The 19,591-nt window shown below is 41.4% G+C and overlaps 2 protein-coding genes across 3 annotated transcripts in view; one reads left to right on the top strand and one right to left on the bottom strand.

The window, feature by feature from the left end:
* The window catches only part of FER1L5 (fer-1 like family member 5), a 49,558-nt gene extending 35,355 nt beyond the window's left edge, over nucleotides 1-14,203 (bottom strand). The window contains exons 1-15 of the mRNA XM_039366913.1: nucleotides 13,275-14,203; nucleotides 11,522-11,577; nucleotides 10,506-10,597; nucleotides 9,981-10,089; nucleotides 9,430-9,514; nucleotides 8,709-8,839; nucleotides 7,409-7,537; nucleotides 6,376-6,438; nucleotides 5,910-5,960; nucleotides 4,700-4,730; nucleotides 3,514-3,629; nucleotides 2,633-2,756; nucleotides 1,425-1,522; nucleotides 762-830; nucleotides 180-223 (exon numbers count right to left, since the gene is read on the bottom strand). Coding sequence (XP_039222847.1) covers nucleotides 180-223; nucleotides 762-830; nucleotides 1,425-1,522; nucleotides 2,633-2,756; nucleotides 3,514-3,629; nucleotides 4,700-4,730; nucleotides 5,910-5,960; nucleotides 6,376-6,438; nucleotides 7,409-7,537; nucleotides 8,709-8,839; nucleotides 9,430-9,514; nucleotides 9,981-10,089; nucleotides 10,506-10,597; nucleotides 11,522-11,577; nucleotides 13,275-13,359 — 1,283 coding nt within the window. The 5' untranslated portion in view covers nucleotides 13,360-14,203. The remainder of the gene's footprint in view (nucleotides 1-179; nucleotides 224-761; nucleotides 831-1,424; nucleotides 1,523-2,632; nucleotides 2,757-3,513; nucleotides 3,630-4,699; nucleotides 4,731-5,909; nucleotides 5,961-6,375; nucleotides 6,439-7,408; nucleotides 7,538-8,708; nucleotides 8,840-9,429; nucleotides 9,515-9,980; nucleotides 10,090-10,505; nucleotides 10,598-11,521; nucleotides 11,578-13,274) is intronic.
* A 71-nt stretch (nucleotides 14,204-14,274) lies between these two features.
* Nucleotides 14,275-18,873, top strand: CUNH2orf78 (chromosome unknown C2orf78 homolog). Of its 2 annotated transcripts, XM_039366860.1 has the most exons (5): nucleotides 14,275-14,956; nucleotides 15,371-15,790; nucleotides 16,162-16,314; nucleotides 16,491-16,607; nucleotides 17,379-18,873. In XM_039366860.1, exons 1-5 carry the CDS (start codon nucleotides 14,923-14,925, stop codon nucleotides 18,836-18,838), a joined length of 2,184 nt encoding a protein of 727 aa, XP_039222794.1. In that variant the 5' UTR covers nucleotides 14,275-14,922; the 3' UTR covers nucleotides 18,839-18,873. The 2 variants fall into 2 exon arrangements, with proteins under 2 accessions (XP_039222794.1, XP_039222793.1); XM_039366859.1 differs by having other exon boundaries at nucleotides 14,276-15,790.
* Nucleotides 18,874-19,591: the final 718 nt, after the last annotated feature.

The raw sequence follows: 19,591 nt of genomic DNA, 5'->3' as shown, positions 1-19,591 counted from the left end.
AATTTAAAACAGAAAAACTATAATAAGTCTTCTTTTCTATTCCTGCTGCTTCCAATGGTAGCATGACACATCATGTTTGAAAAATACCAGGAAATGCTTTATTCAAATGCTTTGGGGCAAACATTCAAGATTTTATACAGTATGGAAGTGGAGAAATAACAGAAATTGCTGGTACTCACCCATCCATAATAGTGAACTTAATGAGATCACAGATAGAAGGCAACTACAGTGAAAATACAAAAGAAAAATAAAAACAAGGCTCCCTTGAAGCTTCTTTGGTTCTTGGTGACTGCATCGCAGCGGTTTTCTTGACAGAATATGTTATTAACCCTTGCAGAAGGTGGCTGTGGCGAAGTTCTCCATGAAGTTAGGTATACAATGGTTAATAACATTTTCAGTCTCCCTCACCAGGGAAATCTTCATGGATGTGAGAGAATTCCCATACTTTCTCATGTCCAAACTCCAGAACAGAATGGAAGATGGAAATGTTGCAAAATTGGGTTGGTTGGTCACATGGGTGACCTCATTCATGACCGTTATGTGGCACAATGAATGCAGGCAGGCTCCATTATGCTTCTAACTCAACATGGGTTCACTGCTTTTGTTCTCAATCTTCTGTTACCTTTATATGGGACCCAATAAATGGAGCAATGGGAGACCCAAGTCAGAAAGGAAGTATATACATGGGCGTTCTCCTGCTTATTGATAAATTTAGCCTGCGGTCAATGACAGCCAGTCCTTTCTCTTCAGCCCCAGCTTACCTGCATGGGAAAACAGAGCACCTGGTTCCACACAGGATTGGTGTCTCCAAAAATGATCTTGGTCCTTAGCTGAACAAAATTGAGAAAGAAAGCAAATCAATCAGGGGCAGACAGGCAAAGTAATAATCCAGCAAAATGTCCCCGACTTCTAAAACAGAGAGAATAGAATAGAATAGAATAGAATAGAATAGAATAGAATAGAATAGAATAGAAATAGAATGGAATAGAATAGAATAGAATAGAATAGAATAGAATAGAATAGAATAGAATAGAATAGAATAGAATAGAATAGAATAGAATAGAATAGAATACGGAATGGAATGGAAAATATGGAATGGAATAGAACAGAATAGAAAATATGGAATAGGATAGGATAGAATGGAATAGAATAGAATAGAATAGAATAGAATAGAATAGAATAGAATGCAGAATGCAAAATGCAAAATGCAAAATGCAGAAAGGAAAATAGAATAGAATAGAATAGAATAGAATAGAATAGAATAGAATAGAATAGAATAGAATAGAATAGAATAGAATAGAATAGAATAGAAAATATGGAATAGAATAGAATAGAATAGAATAGAATAGAATAGAATAGAATAGAATAGAATAGAATAGAATAGAGCTGGAAGGGATCTTGGAGGTCTTCTAGTCCACACCCACCACTCTCCCTGCAAAGTTAACTTCCAGAGAAGGGTCCACAGATATGCTGAAGGGATCCACAGGTGATGTTGTGAAAGGTGCCACCATGCCATCTTGTGCTGCAAAGAAGATCAAGCAAAAGGCTAATTAGAAAGTAAGGAACAGGCTTATTTTAGCATCCCACTTTATTAAGGTCTGGGGGGAATTATGGGGCCTGCTAACTCTCTGCTTACATCTTGCAGAGAGTGGCTTGTCTGAAGCAGGATTTAAACTGGGATGTTGGAAATTGGTGCTTCCTTTCCTTTCCCCTCTTTACACCATATTTTCTTTCTTTTTCCATTCCCCCCTCCTAGTTTTCTATTACTTTTTAACATTTCTCTTTGTATTTTATATTTTGATAAACTAATAAAAATGTATTATGATAAACTAGGTTGTGGATAGAAAATGGAAAGAAGGAAGATAAGGTGGCTATGCAGACACTAGATGCATTTGAAATAGATTACGAGACCATTAACAATTAATTATAATTGTAATTGTAAATTCCATAGTTGGTTGAGACTTTGTTTGTTGGCTTCTCCAACTGCCGGGATACTTCGGGGCAAGTGGGTGGCTTTAAGGCCAGATACTTTCTGGGTGGTTTTAAGGCCCGTATTGACTATAGATTCTCGACTCCATTTAAGGAATGGATACCAGACTAGAGAAGAACATCTTCATACAATCTTCTCATAAAGTTAAATTGGCAGAGTTGACCTCCCACTCCCTTCAAATGCTTTGGAACCAACTGTATTTCAAGATATTAGGACCTATGCAGTGATTAGTCAAGAAGCAAAGAATGCCTCAATCAAGAACTGCCAAAGAAGATAACAGTAAATGGTTCAACCAACTGCCATTGGGGCAGTAGAACCTGCAAGATCACTCCATTAACTCTGACAGGGCAAGCACTAACACTGATGGTGTTATCTATTTGGGTAATGAAATATCTGCATAAAAACAACCAAGCTCGGAGAGCACCAAAGACCCCTGATATTACGACCTCTACAGGAAGCAAATTCTCTCTATTCTCTTTTGGCTCTTTGGCTGAATGAATGTTCCACAACAACCATACATGGTCAGAAACACTAGAATTGCTACCCCTTCATTCTTGCACCTGCAGCCAGATTCCTGTCTTTGGCAGTGCCATTAATTTCCTCAGTAGAACGAAGGGATGATTTGTTGACTTGAGCACCTACTTTGTGGAACATCTTCTGCTCGGTAGATGTACAGCTGGAGGGAGGCTGTGCGTGCAGCTGGCACACTTGCCAGCTGTAGGAGGTTGGATTCTAAATCACCAGTCTCTGCTGGCTGGTCCAAATCCTACAGAGAGTAGAGAAGGAATCAATCCATCTGTAAGCAACATTCACAGTTCTCCTCCCACAGAAACTCAGTTGAATGTTCTAGATTCTGATGTGATGTTGTGTTGGAGAAGAAGATCCAGGTTCCAGTCTATCTCATTTCAAGGACATTTCCTTAATGACTTTGGACCATGAGTCAGTATCTCTAGCCCAACTTGCCTTGTAGGGAGGTTATGGAGAGAATTAGAAGGAAGAAAAGCTATGAACATCACTGTGAGCTCATGAGGAAAAGGTAGAGTGGTGATGAAGACGTTGGACTAGGTATATACAGTAGGTAGCCCTTGCTTAACAACCACAATAAGGATTGGCAATTCCATTGCTAAGTGACAGGATCATTAAGTAAAACATCAAACATTCTGTTTAATTAGCCCAAAGTGGTCCTCTAATGAGCTTCATGGGCAAATGAGAACCTGTCAATCCCACCAGGAAGACCAGACCAGAAAAATCAACTCCACAGGATCACCAGAGCTATCTTTATTGATATTCTTCCCTCCCTCCCTCCCTCCCTCCCTCCCTCCCTCCCTCTCTCCCTCTCTCCCTCCCTTGAATGCATGCTATTTTTTAATCTAATAAAGATACCAGCCTCACATAAACATTTTTACTGGTGCCCAACATATTTACCTTTCCATTTTTATGTATCAGTTTAATAACTAGCATCATATTCAATGATCCTGGATGATGATGTTATACTGCTGACTTTATTAAAACAAGATCTTTACCGGTGCACGATCCCCAGCTCCCAGGACACAGAGGGTGACCTTCACGTAGCCCTTAAATCCAGCATTGAGATTCACGGGATCATAGAGGCTCAACCATTTGTTAATCAAAGCATGACCTAAAGAAAGGAAATAACAAATATACTGACCCACACTTGCCTTCACTCTAAATCAGGGGTGTCAAACTGCCGGCCCATGGGCCAGTTGCATCATGCGGAGGCCTCACCCACTCCAGCTCTGGCAATGCAAAAAAAATTGCGATACGTCACGATACATCCTGTGATGCGACGAGTTTGACACCCATGTTCTAAATTGTCCTCAGCTAACCCTTCTGATATCCACACAGCCAAATCTAATTGATTATTCAGCATGTGACACAACTTGCCTTTATATGGTCCTTTATATGGCAGAAACTATTCTTGTGTTTAGTCTAGTGGTTAAAATGCTAGATTAAAATTCCAGGGACCATGAATTCTAGTCCTGATTTAGGTATGGAAATATTTATTGGCCCCAATGTATGGACACATCTAATGGCACCCACCTAGCTCCCTGTTGATTTCATTTTTTGAAAGGTATTCTTTAAACTAAGACAATAAATTCAATGGGAAGTCAACACACTAGAAATTAAAGTGCCCTGTGCTTTTCATATTATCTTGGTCTCAACGTTTTAACTAAGATACCTGCAGCCATGCTTCATCTGGAAATGTATTCATTTCCCCCATCAACAGAAGAAGACAAAGTACATAAGAGAAACCATAGGAGGTGTCTGGACCTTTTCTGGACCTGAAAGCTAAATTGAGCTGATCCGGTGTGGGAGACCTCCAGCTTGTTCAAAAAGAATCTCAGAAGAAGACAATGGCAAACCATTCTACTGTTGGTTTCAAAAAAGTTGATGGCCACAAGTTTTTGGGCACTACCCCAACTCAAAGTAGATTTGGTCTTTATAAACTGAAAGAACATCTAGAGCAGGGATTTCCAAACTTGGCAACTTTACAACGTCTGGAATTCAACTCCCAGAATTCCCCAGCCAGTTATGCTAGCTGGGGAATTCTGGGAATTAAAGTCCACAAGGGTTAAAGTTGCCATGTTTGGAGACCCCTGTTCCAGAAGACTACAAATAGATGTCATGTGACAGGGAAAACCTCATATTCCCATCCTACCTTACATGAGGTAAAAATGGAGCACGTACCTGGAGAATCATATACAAGCCCCATTTCAATCTGCAAAAAGAATGGCATAAGTTACTGGAATGGCCCAAGAAGCAAAAAAAAAAAAAAGTTACAAAAACATTATATAAAATAATAATAATTTTCCAGTGGTACTATTTGAATTTTTTTTAAAAAAAAATGAAGACTGAAATTTTATTGAAATTTGAAATGGAAGTTTTTACAGAAACGGCTTAAAATATTTTGAGATGTAAGATAAAAGCTTGAGGCTCTAATTTTTTTTTAAAGAATGCTACTGCATTCTTGGGAAGCCTGGAAACACAATCTTTGTGTTCTTTTGCTCCTATCTGACTTTCCCCAGACTTGGGAAGATCAACATTAGATATCTTATGGTATTGAGTGTTTCTGGGGCACGATGGGGGAAGAAGATAAAATAACAGAATAACATAGCTGGAAGGAACCTTGGAGGTCTTCTAGTCTAGCCCCTTGCTCAGGCAGGAAGCCCTATACTATTTCAGTCAAATGGTGGTCTAATCTCGTCAACTTCCAGTGACGGAGGACCCACAACTTCTGGAGGCAAGTCGTTCCACTGATTAATTGTTCTCACTGTTAGGAAATTTCTCCTTAGTGCTAGATTGCTTCTCTGCTTGATTAGTTTCCATGTTGGGTTGACAGGCTAAACCAGTGCTTCTCAACGTTTGTGTGACGGCGACCCCCGTCACACAAACGTTCTGCGCATGCGTGGCGCTGCGCGCATGGGGACGGGCCCCCATGCACGGCGCGCATGCGCGGCACCGCCCCATGCGTGATGCGCATGTGCGATGCTCCCCATGCGCGACGTGCATGCACGGCACCGCCCCCATGTGCGGCACGCGTGCACAGCGCGCCCCCCTGCGCGACGTGCATGTGCGGCGGCACTCCCGTGCGCGGCGCGCATGCGCAGCGGTGCCCCTGTGCGTGGCGCGCGTGCACGGTGCTGCGAAAAATGGCGGGTCGCCACCTTTGGCGACCCCCGAAAAATGGTTGATCGACCCCAAATGGGGTCGCGACCCATAGGTTGAGAACCGCTGGGCTAAACGTTTCATTGACAGATTAAACAGGAAAAATAATTGACCTGATGTTAGGATAATAGGTAAGATAGCAGAGCAGAAAGCATTGACTAAGCATTGTTAACAAGTCTAGAAGTCTACCAAGTTTGTAAATCTGGTCAGCAGTAAAGTAGCAGTTGTTCACCTTGAAGACACCAATGAAAGCATCTGCTCTGACAGCTCGAGAGTTCAGCACCTGTTTAAGACCATGTAGAAATTCCCATTATAAAACTTACATATTATAATAATAGAATAGAAGAGAAAGAACTGGAGAAGATATCAGACTACAAAGGCCTGCAAATAAAAGTGGAACAACTGTGGCAAAATGAAGCAAAGGTAGCGCCAACAGTAATTTAGTACAGCTTCCATGGTTGGAATAACATCTGGATGCTTATTTTTAATTTGTTGCTCTTGTCCCATCTGCAGTTCTGTTGGGCTCAAGGTGGCTGTTCTTAGATTCCATTTTTAGTGTTGTTTCTGCTGTTGCAATGCAGCTTCATCCCGGCCAGGAAAATATTTCATGATCGTTTCCAGAAAGGAAACACAAGAATATCCATAATGGAATTGAGATGTCCAAAAAAGGGCACGAGGAACAGAATTTGCTTGCTTACCTGTATGGTAATAAACTGATCAAAAAGTCGAAGAGGTGTCTCATTGAAATTTTGGACGAAGGTCTACAGGATAAGCAAACCAAAGTTTAATATTATATTCTTGCAGTTGTACATAAGAATGGACTTTAGATGGGCCTTTGATGACTGTTTGAAAGCAGAAACATGCTTTTGGTCATTAAAAAGCAAGTGTCATTTTTAGAAGGCCACTTTTTTTCTCCAACAAAAGTTGCACAGCAGAAAGAGAACAATACTGAAAAACAAGGATGTGGGCATTGATTCCCAGTCTGATCATTATCTTAAAATATTATTTTTCTTTCAGTTTAAGTGTATAACAAGTTTTTTTCATTAAGTTTATTACATGTGTGCAGATGATTGTTAGAATACATCTAGCACACCTGATAAAAAATTGGGCTTCATCGTAAACCTCTCTGGATAAAATTGTTAAACATATGCCTGTTGGGTATCATAGAAAATCATTCTGTTATTACTAAAGATGATATTGAATTGTAGAAGACGAGAGATAGATTAGATATAAGGCATTTTCCATATTTCCTGACCATTTGGGGACGCAACATTTTGTTGACTGTGGCTTTCTGACCACAAGTGATGGCTGCCACACTGAGTTACATGGTTGGCCTATGTTGCAAATTCATACCTTAAGTACTGCTTAAAAAGAAAAGAGGTTCAGATACCTTTAAATCCAGCTCTATTCTTGGTGACCACCAATTCACTGGAGCTACATGTCTATGGAGATTCTCAGTCATCCAGGTCATAGTTACCTCAAAGGTGCTTTTTCACGAGGCAACTGGACTTTCTTGTTTTATTTTGAAGACGTTTCGCTTCTCATCCAAGAGCTGAAGAAGCTTCTTCGATGAGAAGCAAAACGTCTTCAAAGAAAAACAAGAAAGTCCAGTTGCCTCGTGAAAAAGCAGCTTTGGGGTCCTGAATATTCATTAGCTTAATCTTTTTCTAACAGAGTAAAATGTTTGTGAAAAATCCTCAAATCCCAGAAAATAATGTCCAGAATGCTAACCTCATTATAATATGGATTGTTTCCACGTCTGATTCTTGTCCGGAATGTATAATCTCCAATGGTTACTTTCACCACTGGTTTGACATTGTTTTCTTGCAGTTGTCGACATTCAATGATTACAACTCGCACCTGCAAGAGAAATGGCTGGTCAGTCCCATCCTGCAAGCATTCTCAGAAGATGCACCATTTCATGTTCTGATGAAGTTTGTCCAAATGGTTTACGAACTTTTGTGGGTTATCCACAGTGGTGGGATTCAGCCAGTTCACACCACTTTGGTGGAACTGGTAGCTAATTTTTTGTTGCCCAGGCCCAGAATGAACTTCCAGAAGTGGCATCCACACAGAGAACCAGTTGTTCACATATCTGAATCCCACCACTGGTTATCCAGCTTTGTGTGCAAGTGGCCAGTAGCATAAAAACGGGATGATCTGATAGCAGGAACTGTTTTTTTTTTTTTCTTGAGGAAAAGAGAAATGTTCTTTTTTCCAGGAATGTGTTATTCCAATTTAGCACCACCATAAATGGTCTGTAAAAATTGGGATGACCATAAGATGTCCCTGAAGAGAGACAGAAAACTTAACCATTTTGCAGCAATCTGTTTATTGTTCAGGTTTTTGAAGATTAGCTCTTGTAGGTTTAATATGAGTGTCCTAAAGAGTTAACACATTTCTGGAACATTGGGAATAATAAATAGTTATTTATAGATTAATAAAAGTCTTCATGCTTTAATGAAAAGGGTTTAGTTTAATTAAAATTAGGAGTAGGGGTAAAATGATAGCAGTGTTTCCATATTTGAGGAAACAAAGAAGAAGGTGTCCACAAAGAAGAAGGTGTCCGCCTATTCTCCAAAGCGCCTAAGGCAGGACAAGAAGCAATGGATGGAAACTGATCAAGGAGAGAAGCGACCTAGAATTAAGAAGAAATTTCCTGACAGAACAATTAACCAATGGAACAACTTGCCTTGAGAAGTTGTGGATGCGCCAGCACTGGAGGTTTTTAAGAAGACATTGGACAGCCATTTGTCTGAAGTGGTCTAGGGTTCCTACTTGAGCAGGGGTTGGACTAGAAGACCTCTAAGGTCTTTTCCAACTTTGTTATTCTGTTAAGTGATAGTACAGCTTTACACTGCACTGGTGAGACCATATTTGAAATAAATGATTGGTGGTGTTTGGATTTAATAATAGATCCATTTCCATTTACAAGAATTACAACAGAAATAAGATCTGCTGAAAAATCACCAGTCCTCTCAATGTATTTCTTTCTTTTAGGTATCAAGAGCTGAGTGAGCTGTTGCGTTACCTGGAACAGTTGCTTCTTGTTGGAAAGCTCTTTCACGGTGGTTGATGTTGGAGCTGGCACTTGGGCCCCCTCAGTTTCTTTCAGAGTAAATTCTTCTATGCCAGAAGCCTTGGCAAAGACGGGGCAACAGACTGCGGAAGAGGCCAAGAAGCACCATTATCAACACTTGGCATTTATGTGGGACCTTCTTCCTTAAGCTCTCAGATATTTATTTATTAGAATTATTTCTCACTTTTCCTTTGGAAGATCAGGGAAGCGTATGCAGCACTACCTCCTCCTAATTTCTTCCAAATTATAACTCTTGAAAGAAGAATGGTCAAAGTCCTCCAGGGAACCTCTATGGTTAAAGGCAGTCTAAAACCTGGGTCTCTTAATCCAGCACCCTTCACCAATAGACCATGTCAAGTGTGAATGCTCAGGGACTTCACGCTGACCCCTACATTCATCCCCAAATGCACAGGAATCTTAAACCCAAACATCTTTCTGATCTATGATCATAATAAAACATTTTGATCTGATTTTGATTTGATTTTTTTTTTACTCCAATTCATTAACAGGAGCACACAGATTTTTACCCATATCTTTTTTTGTTACAAAACACCTACTTTTTTCTAAACACGAAGAGCTCAAAACAGTCCAGACAAGGAATCAGAAATTAAAATCCATGCAAATTCCAAGCAAAACATACTTTAGTCCCCCCAAATAAATACCCAATACTTACTCAATTTCTTTAAATCGTGTTTTCTTCTGTGTGCCACCATTTTAGGTTCTGGTGGTGAGAAGCAGATTTTTAGAGTTATGGAGCACTGAAAACATAAAATCACAAGAACTCTTTTTAATTTATGCATAGGTAAAAAGCAAATCTGGCTGTGTTTTTATTTTTAAAGTATGGTATCTATCTCCACTTAAGAATAGATTTCTACATAATGAGAAAAACCAACCTTTTGGGGGGGGCAATCTCCCTTTTCATGCAAACCTTCTGCTTTAATATTTTGGAAATGAAAACAGAGGCAGTGAATAGACGGTTTCATAGTTGATTAAAAGTTTCCTGTTTGTATTGATATTGATAGGGAAAATGATTTTTAGCAGCCCTGAAGAGAGGCTGAATTCCACTAATAAAAGGCAGAAAACCCAACCTGAAGCACCCCAGGAAATACTTCAGCATCTTTATTCTCAGATTACCACAATGTTGGTGAACATCCAGTCTTCATCGCAGTTCCCAACAAAGCACTTCAAGTTTAATACATTATTTTTATTTCCTTCCTGACTTACCCCAGTTGGCTGCAGACTGTTATTCCGCAGACTTTGATTCTTCTTCATAATCATAACATTTGGTTTTTCAGCTGCTCCTCCTAAGGCTATATCTGCATTGCCCAAATCACTAAAATTGGGGAGAAGTGGAAAAGTCAAGAAGCAGCTTTGGAGAAAGAGAGGTTATTAGTAGCAACCACAGGATTAATTGGATTAGGAGGAAGAAGGGATGGCTTGCCTCTGGAAGTTGTGGATGCTCCATCACTGGAGGTTTTTAGGAAGACTGTCTAATCTTTAGACAGTCACTGGTCTGAAATGGTATAGGGTCTCCTGATTGTGCAGGGGGTTGGACTAGAAGACTTCTAAGGTCCCAACTCTGTTATTCTGCTATTCTGGAAGCATTTGCATGCAATGAAAGGAAGTGAACTGGACAGCACTCTTTGGGCTGAAGCAAGGAAGAAACTGGCTGGAGCTAAACAGCAGATTTGTCCCCATGTCGGACAACCTACTTATACAGAACCTATCATCCTTCTTTCCATGATTCACCTGTTTTGAATTTTCGTGCCCCATTCAAGGAGTTTAACTGTGGCAAAAGAACTGTCATCCAGAAGCTCCTCATCCAGATACCACAGCAAAGTCTGCAGGGCAAACACAAAGAAGTCCATGAGCCATAAAAGAGCCAAGGTTGCCTACCCCTGGGCTAGGAAGATAACAGAAAGGAACAGAAACATCAGAGAGGTCCTTGTATTATAGATCCTTGTTGCTCTCAGAGCTTGGGGGTTTTCTTGCAGACATTTTATTACCAAACTAGGTAACGTCATCCGTGCTAGATACTAGTCTGCAAGAAAACCAACAAGCGCAGAGAACCGCAAGGATCTCCCAGTTCAACCCTCAGCTACTGATGTTCTCTTCTATCACTAAACCATGATCTAATGTATATTTTCTGCATTCTTTGTTCTTATGGATTACACATAAACTTTGGTTTGTATAAAGCTACATAATAGGGGTGTATTCCTGCCCTTTTTAAGTTTCTACAATAATAAATTGCAATTTGCCCTTCTATGGATGAGTTTCTGGTCTCCATTATTAAACAAACTCCTAAAGGAGAAATTTCTCCTACAATTGGTTCCTGGCTTATTTGAAACTAAGAGACCAGTGACTTTCTGTATCCTGTTAGATTTGGGATAAATAAAATGACTCTTGAGATCCTCTCTAGTTTTCAACCAGATAAATGTGCTGATTGGGCGACTGTAAGCCCTGAGCTAATTTGAAATGTCTCATCATCAAAGTGATTCTGAGAATTGTAAACTGTGTTTTGTAATATTTGTCCTTCCCCTTCCTAAGCTCTTATTAAGGGATTTTTTTTCCAAAAATGAAGATATTAGGAGGGAACTAACTCAAAAAGTGAGATTGTCACCAGGATTAAGGAGTTTAGGAAAAACATAGACTTCATTGATCCTAACTCCAGTTCTGGTAACTTTATGGTATATACAGAGAACCCTCAAAGCAACAGTAAAGAAAATGATTTCCAGGACATTTCTTAACTTCCTTGCCTAGTTTACCTCATTCCAAATGGGATTCTGGTCCTTCTGCACAACTCTTGTGCTCCTTTCAATGCCTAAAAAAAAAATACCTTTGAATTAATTCCAGCCGTTTCCTGATGTTTTGCCTCTTATAAGCAAGCATAGCTCTGGCAGACCACATGAATAGCATGGCTGATTGATCAATCTCTATGTTCTTTCAAAAGTAACCATCTCCTTTTTTCCAGGAGCAGATGGACCTCTGGGATACATCTACCACAGTTTTGGTGGCCTCAGGTCAGGCCACCTGTACCAGAAATGCTGATGGGGTTCCAGTTACACCAACCTCCAAACAGAGATGATGAGCTTACAAGCAAAATCTGGAAATGTTTATGCTTGGGGCAGAAGGAGACCAGACGCATCAAAAGGAGACCAGACGCATGCTTAATAAAATCTCTGAATTCTGCAGTGACCTGATAAAGATGGGCAATCTGTGGTACTCAAAAGTTCTGAATTTCAGAAGAGCACTAGACCCACTTTCAGAATAAAACTGACTGATAGGTCATGGCCATGGAGGATCTCTGAATCCAAAACGTCCATCTACCTGCCCTACTCTGATGATAGTTTACCCAGTGGCAGGTAAACCTTCATGGTGGAAATTGGTAGGAAATCTACTAGTCACTTTTTAAAATTTGGCCTGTATTAAAATAATAAGGCAGCACCAGTTGCCAACCTGATTACTGTAGCACAGTGTTCCTCAACTTCAACAACATTAAATGTATTAGATTTCAGTTCCCGGAATTCCTCCGCCCTGCTGGTGGAGGAATTTTGGATGTTGAAGTCCACATATATTAAAGTTGCTGAGGTTGAAAAACATTGCTATAGGACAGGGATCGCCAAACTAGGCAGCTTTAAGACTTGTGGACTTCAACTCCCAGAATTCCTCACTCGGAGGAACATGATGGCTGGGGAATTCTGGGAGTTGAAGTCCACAAGTCTTACAGTTGCCAGGTTTGGAGACCCTTGCTGTGGCAGAATAGGGCATAGTTAGCTCAAGAAGTGATGAATTGCATTAATGGAGCTATCTGAAATGACTTAGTTGGGGACTATGGGCGTTGTAGTCTGATAATCCAAAAAACAGCAGTCTGGGAAATACTGTATTCCTTAATTTGGCCTAATTATCTTTACTCATTCTGATAGTAGGTGTTCTCACTACTTGATAGAGTGTTAAATGTGGGATATTCTACAAACAATGTGCAGAATTATCTCTGAATGATGGACTATTAGCACTCAAGCTGAGACCACAAAAAGAACTTTACAGAGTGAACATATTTTCTTGGGGGGGGGAAGGGACAAATCTGAAAGTTGATCATAAGGATTAAAAAAATGTTTGTAATTTTGCTTTACAAAGGGAAAATCAAGAGCAAAACCAAGAAAATAAATACTTAATTATCTAGAAAATAAATATAAAAGGCAGCTTTCTGAAATAAAGGGTGGCCCTTTGGAGAAAGGGATGTATGATCACTGGGATGTATGATACAATTAATGCAAATTTGGCAAAATGCAAATAGGATCTATTTGCATACTTCCCCTGCTATCCATAGAAGCAGGAACTTCCTATTTTCTGACATTTTTATCCTCGTTGGCATTTCCCCAATTTACATTCGCAACCAGTTAGAATTTTTACTGAAAATGGAAGCAGATTGGCTTTCTAGATTCCCTCAAAGTAGGGTGTGGACATAAGAGGAATCTATTTTAATATGTAAAAGCGGGTGGGATTCAGATATGGCTTTACCTCTGAAGGTGCCAACCACAAATGTGTTGGGCTGAATCGCATGTTCAGGAGACACATGAGCCGACAGAATAATAATATGCAGCATCCTTAGTTCTACTCGGCTCTTTTTCTCTCCAAAATATATTGCTGCGTAAAGGAGTTGGGATCCTTTTCACGACTCTCTCTCCCTCTGGAGCCCAGTGGTCTTTTGGCTATTGAAGACCTCGCATCATCTCTACATCTTCCTTCTAGGATCCACTTGAAATCTTCTTCAGAAGGTCCAGTGCAAACGATTCTGGAAGTGGAACTAAGGAAATCTGATGTCACAGAGCATAAAGAAAGGGGCGATGCCATAAAGAAATGGGAAGTTATGACACGTTTATGAAGTGAAGAGATAGCTCAAGTGCTTCCTACTGGCTAATCAATGGAGCTTTTTTATGGTGGGAATACAAATGGATACACAGACACAAGCACAAACACACACTGCATCTTCCTTTGACCCAAATGTCTTATAAAAACAAGATGAAGGAGACAGAAACAAAATGGTCAAAGGCTGTGGTCAGTCCACCTTTGCAGCACTGTATCATAAGTCCAAAAGTCACACAACATCTGTCTCTTGGGCACAGCTGGACAGAGGGCCATCCAGCAAGGCTTTGGATATCGCCAACATCCAAAGATCTACAGTTCAGAGGGATGGCCCTTTGATATTAAATCTTTAGCGACCCATATTTTCATACGATAGTCCTGAAATGTAGAGAAGTGTTACAATCACCAAACCATCAGAGGCTGTTGGGCTGAGGACACAACCTCTTAAACTTCTTCTGCATCAGAAGACCCTTTGAGAGCTGTATGCAACGAAATTTCATTTTGATGTATGCCAATTGGTGTACTTTCAAAGTGACAATAAAGTTGTTGTTGTTGTTATTATTATTATTATTATCAATATTGAAACCAATACCTGATGTTGGAACTTTTGAATATATCCCCCCCCCCCCCGGTTAAAATTGTTTACTTTAGAAAACTTCAGCAATTGTTTAAAATAGTAGTAAATTGAAATGGATTAAAAACATTGATATCTATGTGGTTAAAAAACTCAAAATCCTCTTATTCCTGCAAAGCTGAAACAGACTAAGGATGCTAATCTTTGACCATTCAGGTTAGCTGAAGGCATAAAGAAGTCATTTATTGCCCAAATGAAAGCTGTTTCCCACCTCTCGGAAAGTGAAGATTGGCCACCAGGGAAGGTGAGTGGTCAGGAGAAGGCTCAAATATTTCTTTCCCCCAAGCTCAGCTCTTGAGAGCCATCACTGATGCGCTCCTTGCCTTCTGCAGTGACATCAGTTTCATCATCAGCTTCTACTCTGGAAATTCTCTTGGCATCTCAGAATGTCCAGGGTTACCATAGGGACAGGAGTAAACACTTTTAAATGATTCCAGCCTTACTGACCATTTTTTACTGGATGCTGAGTGGTTAGCAGGCAGCGTCCATGTCTATCATTGTTCGAGATATAATATTTCCCCCATCATGGCTGGTAGGAATTGGGCCATCTTGCTGTTTGAAGAAATCTCTTCTTTCTCCAGAAGACCCAGTTAGGGGGAAATAGTTGCATAACAGAGGCAGAGCTGGGGAAAGGAGAAGGTTTGGGGGTGGGCTATACAAGAGAAGGAAATGATAGAAAGAAAGTCAGAAGAAAACCAAGAGGGTGAGCCATCTTTCAATCCAATTTTGGGAAATTCTTGACTTTTTTTCTTGGATGTGCTCATATATTTGGCACTATATTCAGTGGAGTTTCATATCCACTTCCAATAAATATTTCTTAATCTAGTTTTTGATAGAAACATCTATTTAATTCTATTTCCTCATCACATCAAAAGTTTAGCAGGGGGACTGATGGAACTGAGGGAGGAAAAGAAATGAGCATCACAAGCCGAACTGCCTTGCTTTATTTATATGTGGCCAAGGAGACAGTTTGGTACTCTTTGAAGCCTAACCCGAACCCTACCTTCCCTGACATTTCAGGATCAGGACCTAGATCCAAAAAAGAATCACAGATGTTCTCTGATTGAAACAGAAAATATGGTTTCTGACTTCTGTTCTTTTTATATGTGTTTTACAGATCAGGTGCATAACACAGACACCCCGGAAAATCAGAACCTTCCGCCTCGCAGTTGCCCAATACTAATAGCTGTATCCGCTCTAGGAAGCAATCTTCCCAACTTCTCTGGAATGGCAACACCAGTTCTGAGCAACCTTTGGATCCAGCCTCCTTTTCCCCATCTGCCTGTTCGGTTGATCCCAGGCAACACCAGCCTCCAAACATTTCTACCTCCAGGAGTCTCGCACCTCCAAACCGTCCATGGGGAACAGCTGCAGTTAGCCAACCTGGCCGCCTGTAACCCTCCCGTGTCTGCCTTTCCTCAGCCTTTCTACGCACCTCGGCCACCTCAGTATGAAACTCTTGCTGACACTGACAACCATCAGCAGATCCCCAGGCCACCCTACCCCCACCATCGGCTTTCCGGTCCTTCTTTGCAAGGTGAGGGCTACTTGTGCAATCCTGGAACTTGGTCTCTCATCCCCAGAATGCCATAGATTAGACCTAGCCAGAGATGTACGACACCTGTGCCAACACTCCTGCAGGTCTTTAAGAAAGGTTCGAGCTAGGGTCAGAGATGTTTCTTGAAGACTGAGATGCTTTAACATAGGTTTCTTAATTTATGAAACAGGACCAGCTACTTGGTATGCACAGGACTCAGTGAAGAGCTATCTCCATCTTCTTCTGCATCTTCATCCACTTCCGTAGAATTCTGAAGGACAACTTGATAGGAGTCACAGATTGAGCCACCAAGACAGAATCAGCTTTGATTGGTACAAAGTCTGCTCAGTTTCTCTTGTTGACTCTTTCAGAGGTCAGAGCCCCTGAAGATACTTTCCATCTTCCAGGATCTCTGGATCAGCAAAGAAGTAGCCATCATCAGTTTGTGGGATCACCTTTGGTTCCTTCTTCATCTTTACACTATGATTTGGAGGACATTCCTCATCTCCTTCCTGGGTTGGAAGGTGAGTGCTAATCATACTTGGTACCAGGTATTACCTGCAGATACTGACTTTTGTTATCCTTTGGATGATATCCTGGACTTCAAGGCTGGTGAAGATTTAAGAAAGGAACCTCAGCTTGGACAAAGATGATAGAGCATGTTTCCTTGAAGAATCACCTCTTGACTTTTTTCTTTCAGTGGGCCAAGCTCCAGGAGGACACCTGTCAGATGCCAGTATGGAGATTGAGGTCCCACAGGCCTCTCCAGACCAAGAAGCATCAGAGCCAGACCATGGCGAAAGTTTTGGGCTGAGTGGTGAGTGCCAAAGCATTGCAGATGAGAAGACTGTCCACCAACCGAGGGTAGATACTTTGTAAGATGCCTGAAGCTGCTCTTCCAAGATGTGTGAAATGTTGCTCTGGGTTTTAGAGAAGACAACCCATTCAGAATTATCCCCAATCAATAATAGACGTCAATCCAGAGATTTACTGGCCTGGTGTTCATCAGCTGAACCAATTTTGCTGAAAATTCCCAGGCTTGTAGATTGTAGACTGCCTATTCTAATACTGTGAACCAGGAATGAAGTTGTTCCTTTGGGAATGACGTGCACAGGTTGAAGACAGTCCTTTTTCTTTTCCTCATAGTAGAGCTGGGGCAAATGGGGATATTGAAAAAGGACGGGAACCTAAAAGTAGCACAACATTTGTTTGAGCAATCTGGTTGGTATCCTCCAAAGACATATTCCTTCCTTCCTTCCTTCCTTCCTTCCTTCCTTCCTTCCTTCCTTCCTTCCTTCCTTCCTTCCTTCCTTCCTTCCTTCCTTCCATCCTTCCTTCCTTCCTTCTTTCTTTCTTTCTCTTTCTTTCTTTTTCTTTTTCTCTTTTTTCTTTTTCTCCTTTCTTCCTTCCTTCCACTTTCAGAGAGCTAGGTTCATACTGGGCAGGAGTAGGGCAATGCATCATCACCTTCCTGGGAAGAACATGGAGGACCTCATTTGTCAGGCATAAAGGATGAGTTGAATGTGCAGCAGGGGCTCCAGACTGAATTTCCTGACAATGAACAGTTTTTTCCTTCTATCCCTTCCAGATAGTCAGTTCCATCTGCCATCAAAGGGCAAAGGGAAAAGAAAAATCCCTTGGACTGAAGAAGAGCCTTCAGCGAAAAAATGCAAGGAGGAGGAGAAAACTCAGCATCAGATGCCATCTAAGACGAGGGCAAAAAGGCAGCAGAGAAACAAACCTTGCAAAAATATCTCTGTAAAGGTGGCAGAAGATGCTCCTAAGACAAAAATATTCCCCTGTGTTCTGGAAGCCATGCAAAATCAGCTCCAGGATAAGATGCCTACTGAACTTCTGACCATACATGAAGACCCAAAGGTTGCGCTTCTTGAACTTCTTGCACAACAGCCTGGTGAACAAAGTGACTCTTCTGCTTCCAAAGGTTCTCAGACTGTCCACACCCCTTCAGGCTTGGAGAAGAGTCCGCCTAAAAGCCAAAGTAAACAGGAAGCAAGGAAAAATGTGAGCCTGTGTGGGACAAAAAGCAGAAAGTGCTACCCCAGAAGAGAAGCGGAAGGAGCCCCAAAGCCCGTCCTAAAGACCAACCTGGCTTGTAAACTGATGCAGTCTGTGCAAGTGTTCCACCCACTGGGGAAGCCGAACGTTTCGTCTCTACCAAGCAAGAAAGTCCATTCCGTTCTACCTCACAACCCCGTTCCAGACAATCTCATCCCAAAGGCAAAGCTTTCGCCCAAATCATCAGCTAATCCATCTTCCCAACCTCTGATCACTGCACTGAAGCCACCATTGCACTTTCTACCTGCCTCTCAGCTGCATCCCCAATACAAGCCACCAGCATCCTCCGTGTCAGAATCACCTTCATACCCCCTATCCAAACCTTCACCCCATTGTCTGACCAAGCCACAATCACAGCCTTGGCAGAAACGCTCGTTAATTCCTGTGCCTGTGCCTACTCAGCCACCAAAGACCCGGGGGAAGCAGGGGCCCCTTGCCACAATCCCACCTGCAACAAAGACCTTGGATTCTGCAACCCAGCCTGCAGCTCCTGGAAAAAACATCAGTCTGGGGTCGAAGCCAGCTGATGTAGCACCAAATGTTGGACAGTCAAGCAATATTGCAGCACCAGCCAAAGACCCAGTGCCCAAAGGTCCACCTTCATCGCCACCATATAAGGGGGACACATACAGACCCTGGAGAATGCCCCCCCCCGACCTGGAGGCCTCGCAACCCATCACGGATGAACAATGGCCCATTCGGGAGAAGATGAAACGAGAAGCTCAGAAGGAGAGGGAGGAGGCAGCCTGCTGGACTTCGTTGGGGAGAATCAAGGTTTTCAAGGAGCGGGAGAAAGAAATGGACGTATCCCTACATTATGGCTATCCCAGCTTTGGCTGTCCTTGGAGAACGTCCACTTGGGCTTGTCCATCTGGAAGACTACAGGCTGGGAACGTACAACAGTTGGGATCGGACTTTCAGTCAACAATGAGGGGGTCATCAACCAATATGTCCCATGACCGCATTGCTTAGCACTCACCATCCCAGCGATCACGCTTGTGGTTGTTCACTGAGAATAGAGGGTCGTTATGCAAACACCCACCCCAGTACAAACAGTAAAAGCTCAACTCCCCCCCACTTCCCTGTTACCCCCAATCTGCCCTATGGCTGCCCTAAACCCTGTTGGCCAAACCCCAGGAAGCCACAGCTATGCAGCCTGTTCCTGACCGCAGCCCCCACTCAAAACCGAGGGTCCTCATTCATTTGACCATGGCCATCCTCTTGAATTTTAGAGTCCCCAGTCCACCCTCCCACCGGGGACATCCCTGATTTTAATTAACAGACTTCAAATGGGCTTCACACATGCATCCACTGGTTGCTGCTAAGGAATTGAAAAAAGAAATGTATTTATTTGGATTTTTTGTTTATAGAGTATAACTTAATATATCAAATATTTGAAATTTAGACTTCCTTTTTAATATAACATTTAGAAACAGGAGATTATTTTTTTACCATATGTGTACTGTTTTAGATTAGTTAAACATTTTTGTTCACTATTATTACATTATTATGAATTCAATTAATAACCCTATTACCTTGAGTATCTTGCTAATTACTGATTTGACTGTAATATTCAAAGTTGTTAAAGTTCTCAATATATTGTGTTTTATATTCTGTCTTAAAATAAAATGCTTTAAAAATATAAAAAGCAGTTCCATATTCTTGTAAGAGAAAAAACCCTAATCATCCTAAAAAGTAAGTAAATATTACACCCACGTCTTTCTT

The sequence above is a fragment of the Crotalus tigris genome, unplaced genomic scaffold, assembly GCF_016545835.1.
Source record: "Crotalus tigris isolate CLP2741 ecotype Arizona unplaced genomic scaffold, ASM1654583v1 scf7180000020455.750797, whole genome shotgun sequence".
Lineage (NCBI taxonomy): Eukaryota > Metazoa > Chordata > Lepidosauria > Squamata > Viperidae > Crotalus > Crotalus tigris.
The sequence above is the reverse complement of the archived record's forward strand: the minus strand, read 5'-3'. Positions and strand labels throughout refer to the sequence as shown.

Coding starts and splice junctions, on each gene's coding strand:
- CUNH2orf78 (XM_039366859.1), top strand. CDS start 15,331: ATGGTTTCTGACTTCTGTTCTTTTTATATGTGTTTTACAGATCAGGTG. Junction 15,791..16,161: donor TTCCGGTCCTTCTTTGCAAG/GTGAGGGCTACT, acceptor TGACTCTTTCAG/AGGTCAGAGCCCCTGAAGAT. Junction 16,315..16,490: donor TCTCCTTCCTGGGTTGGAAG/GTGAGTGCTAAT, acceptor TTTTTCTTTCAG/TGGGCCAAGCTCCAGGAGGA.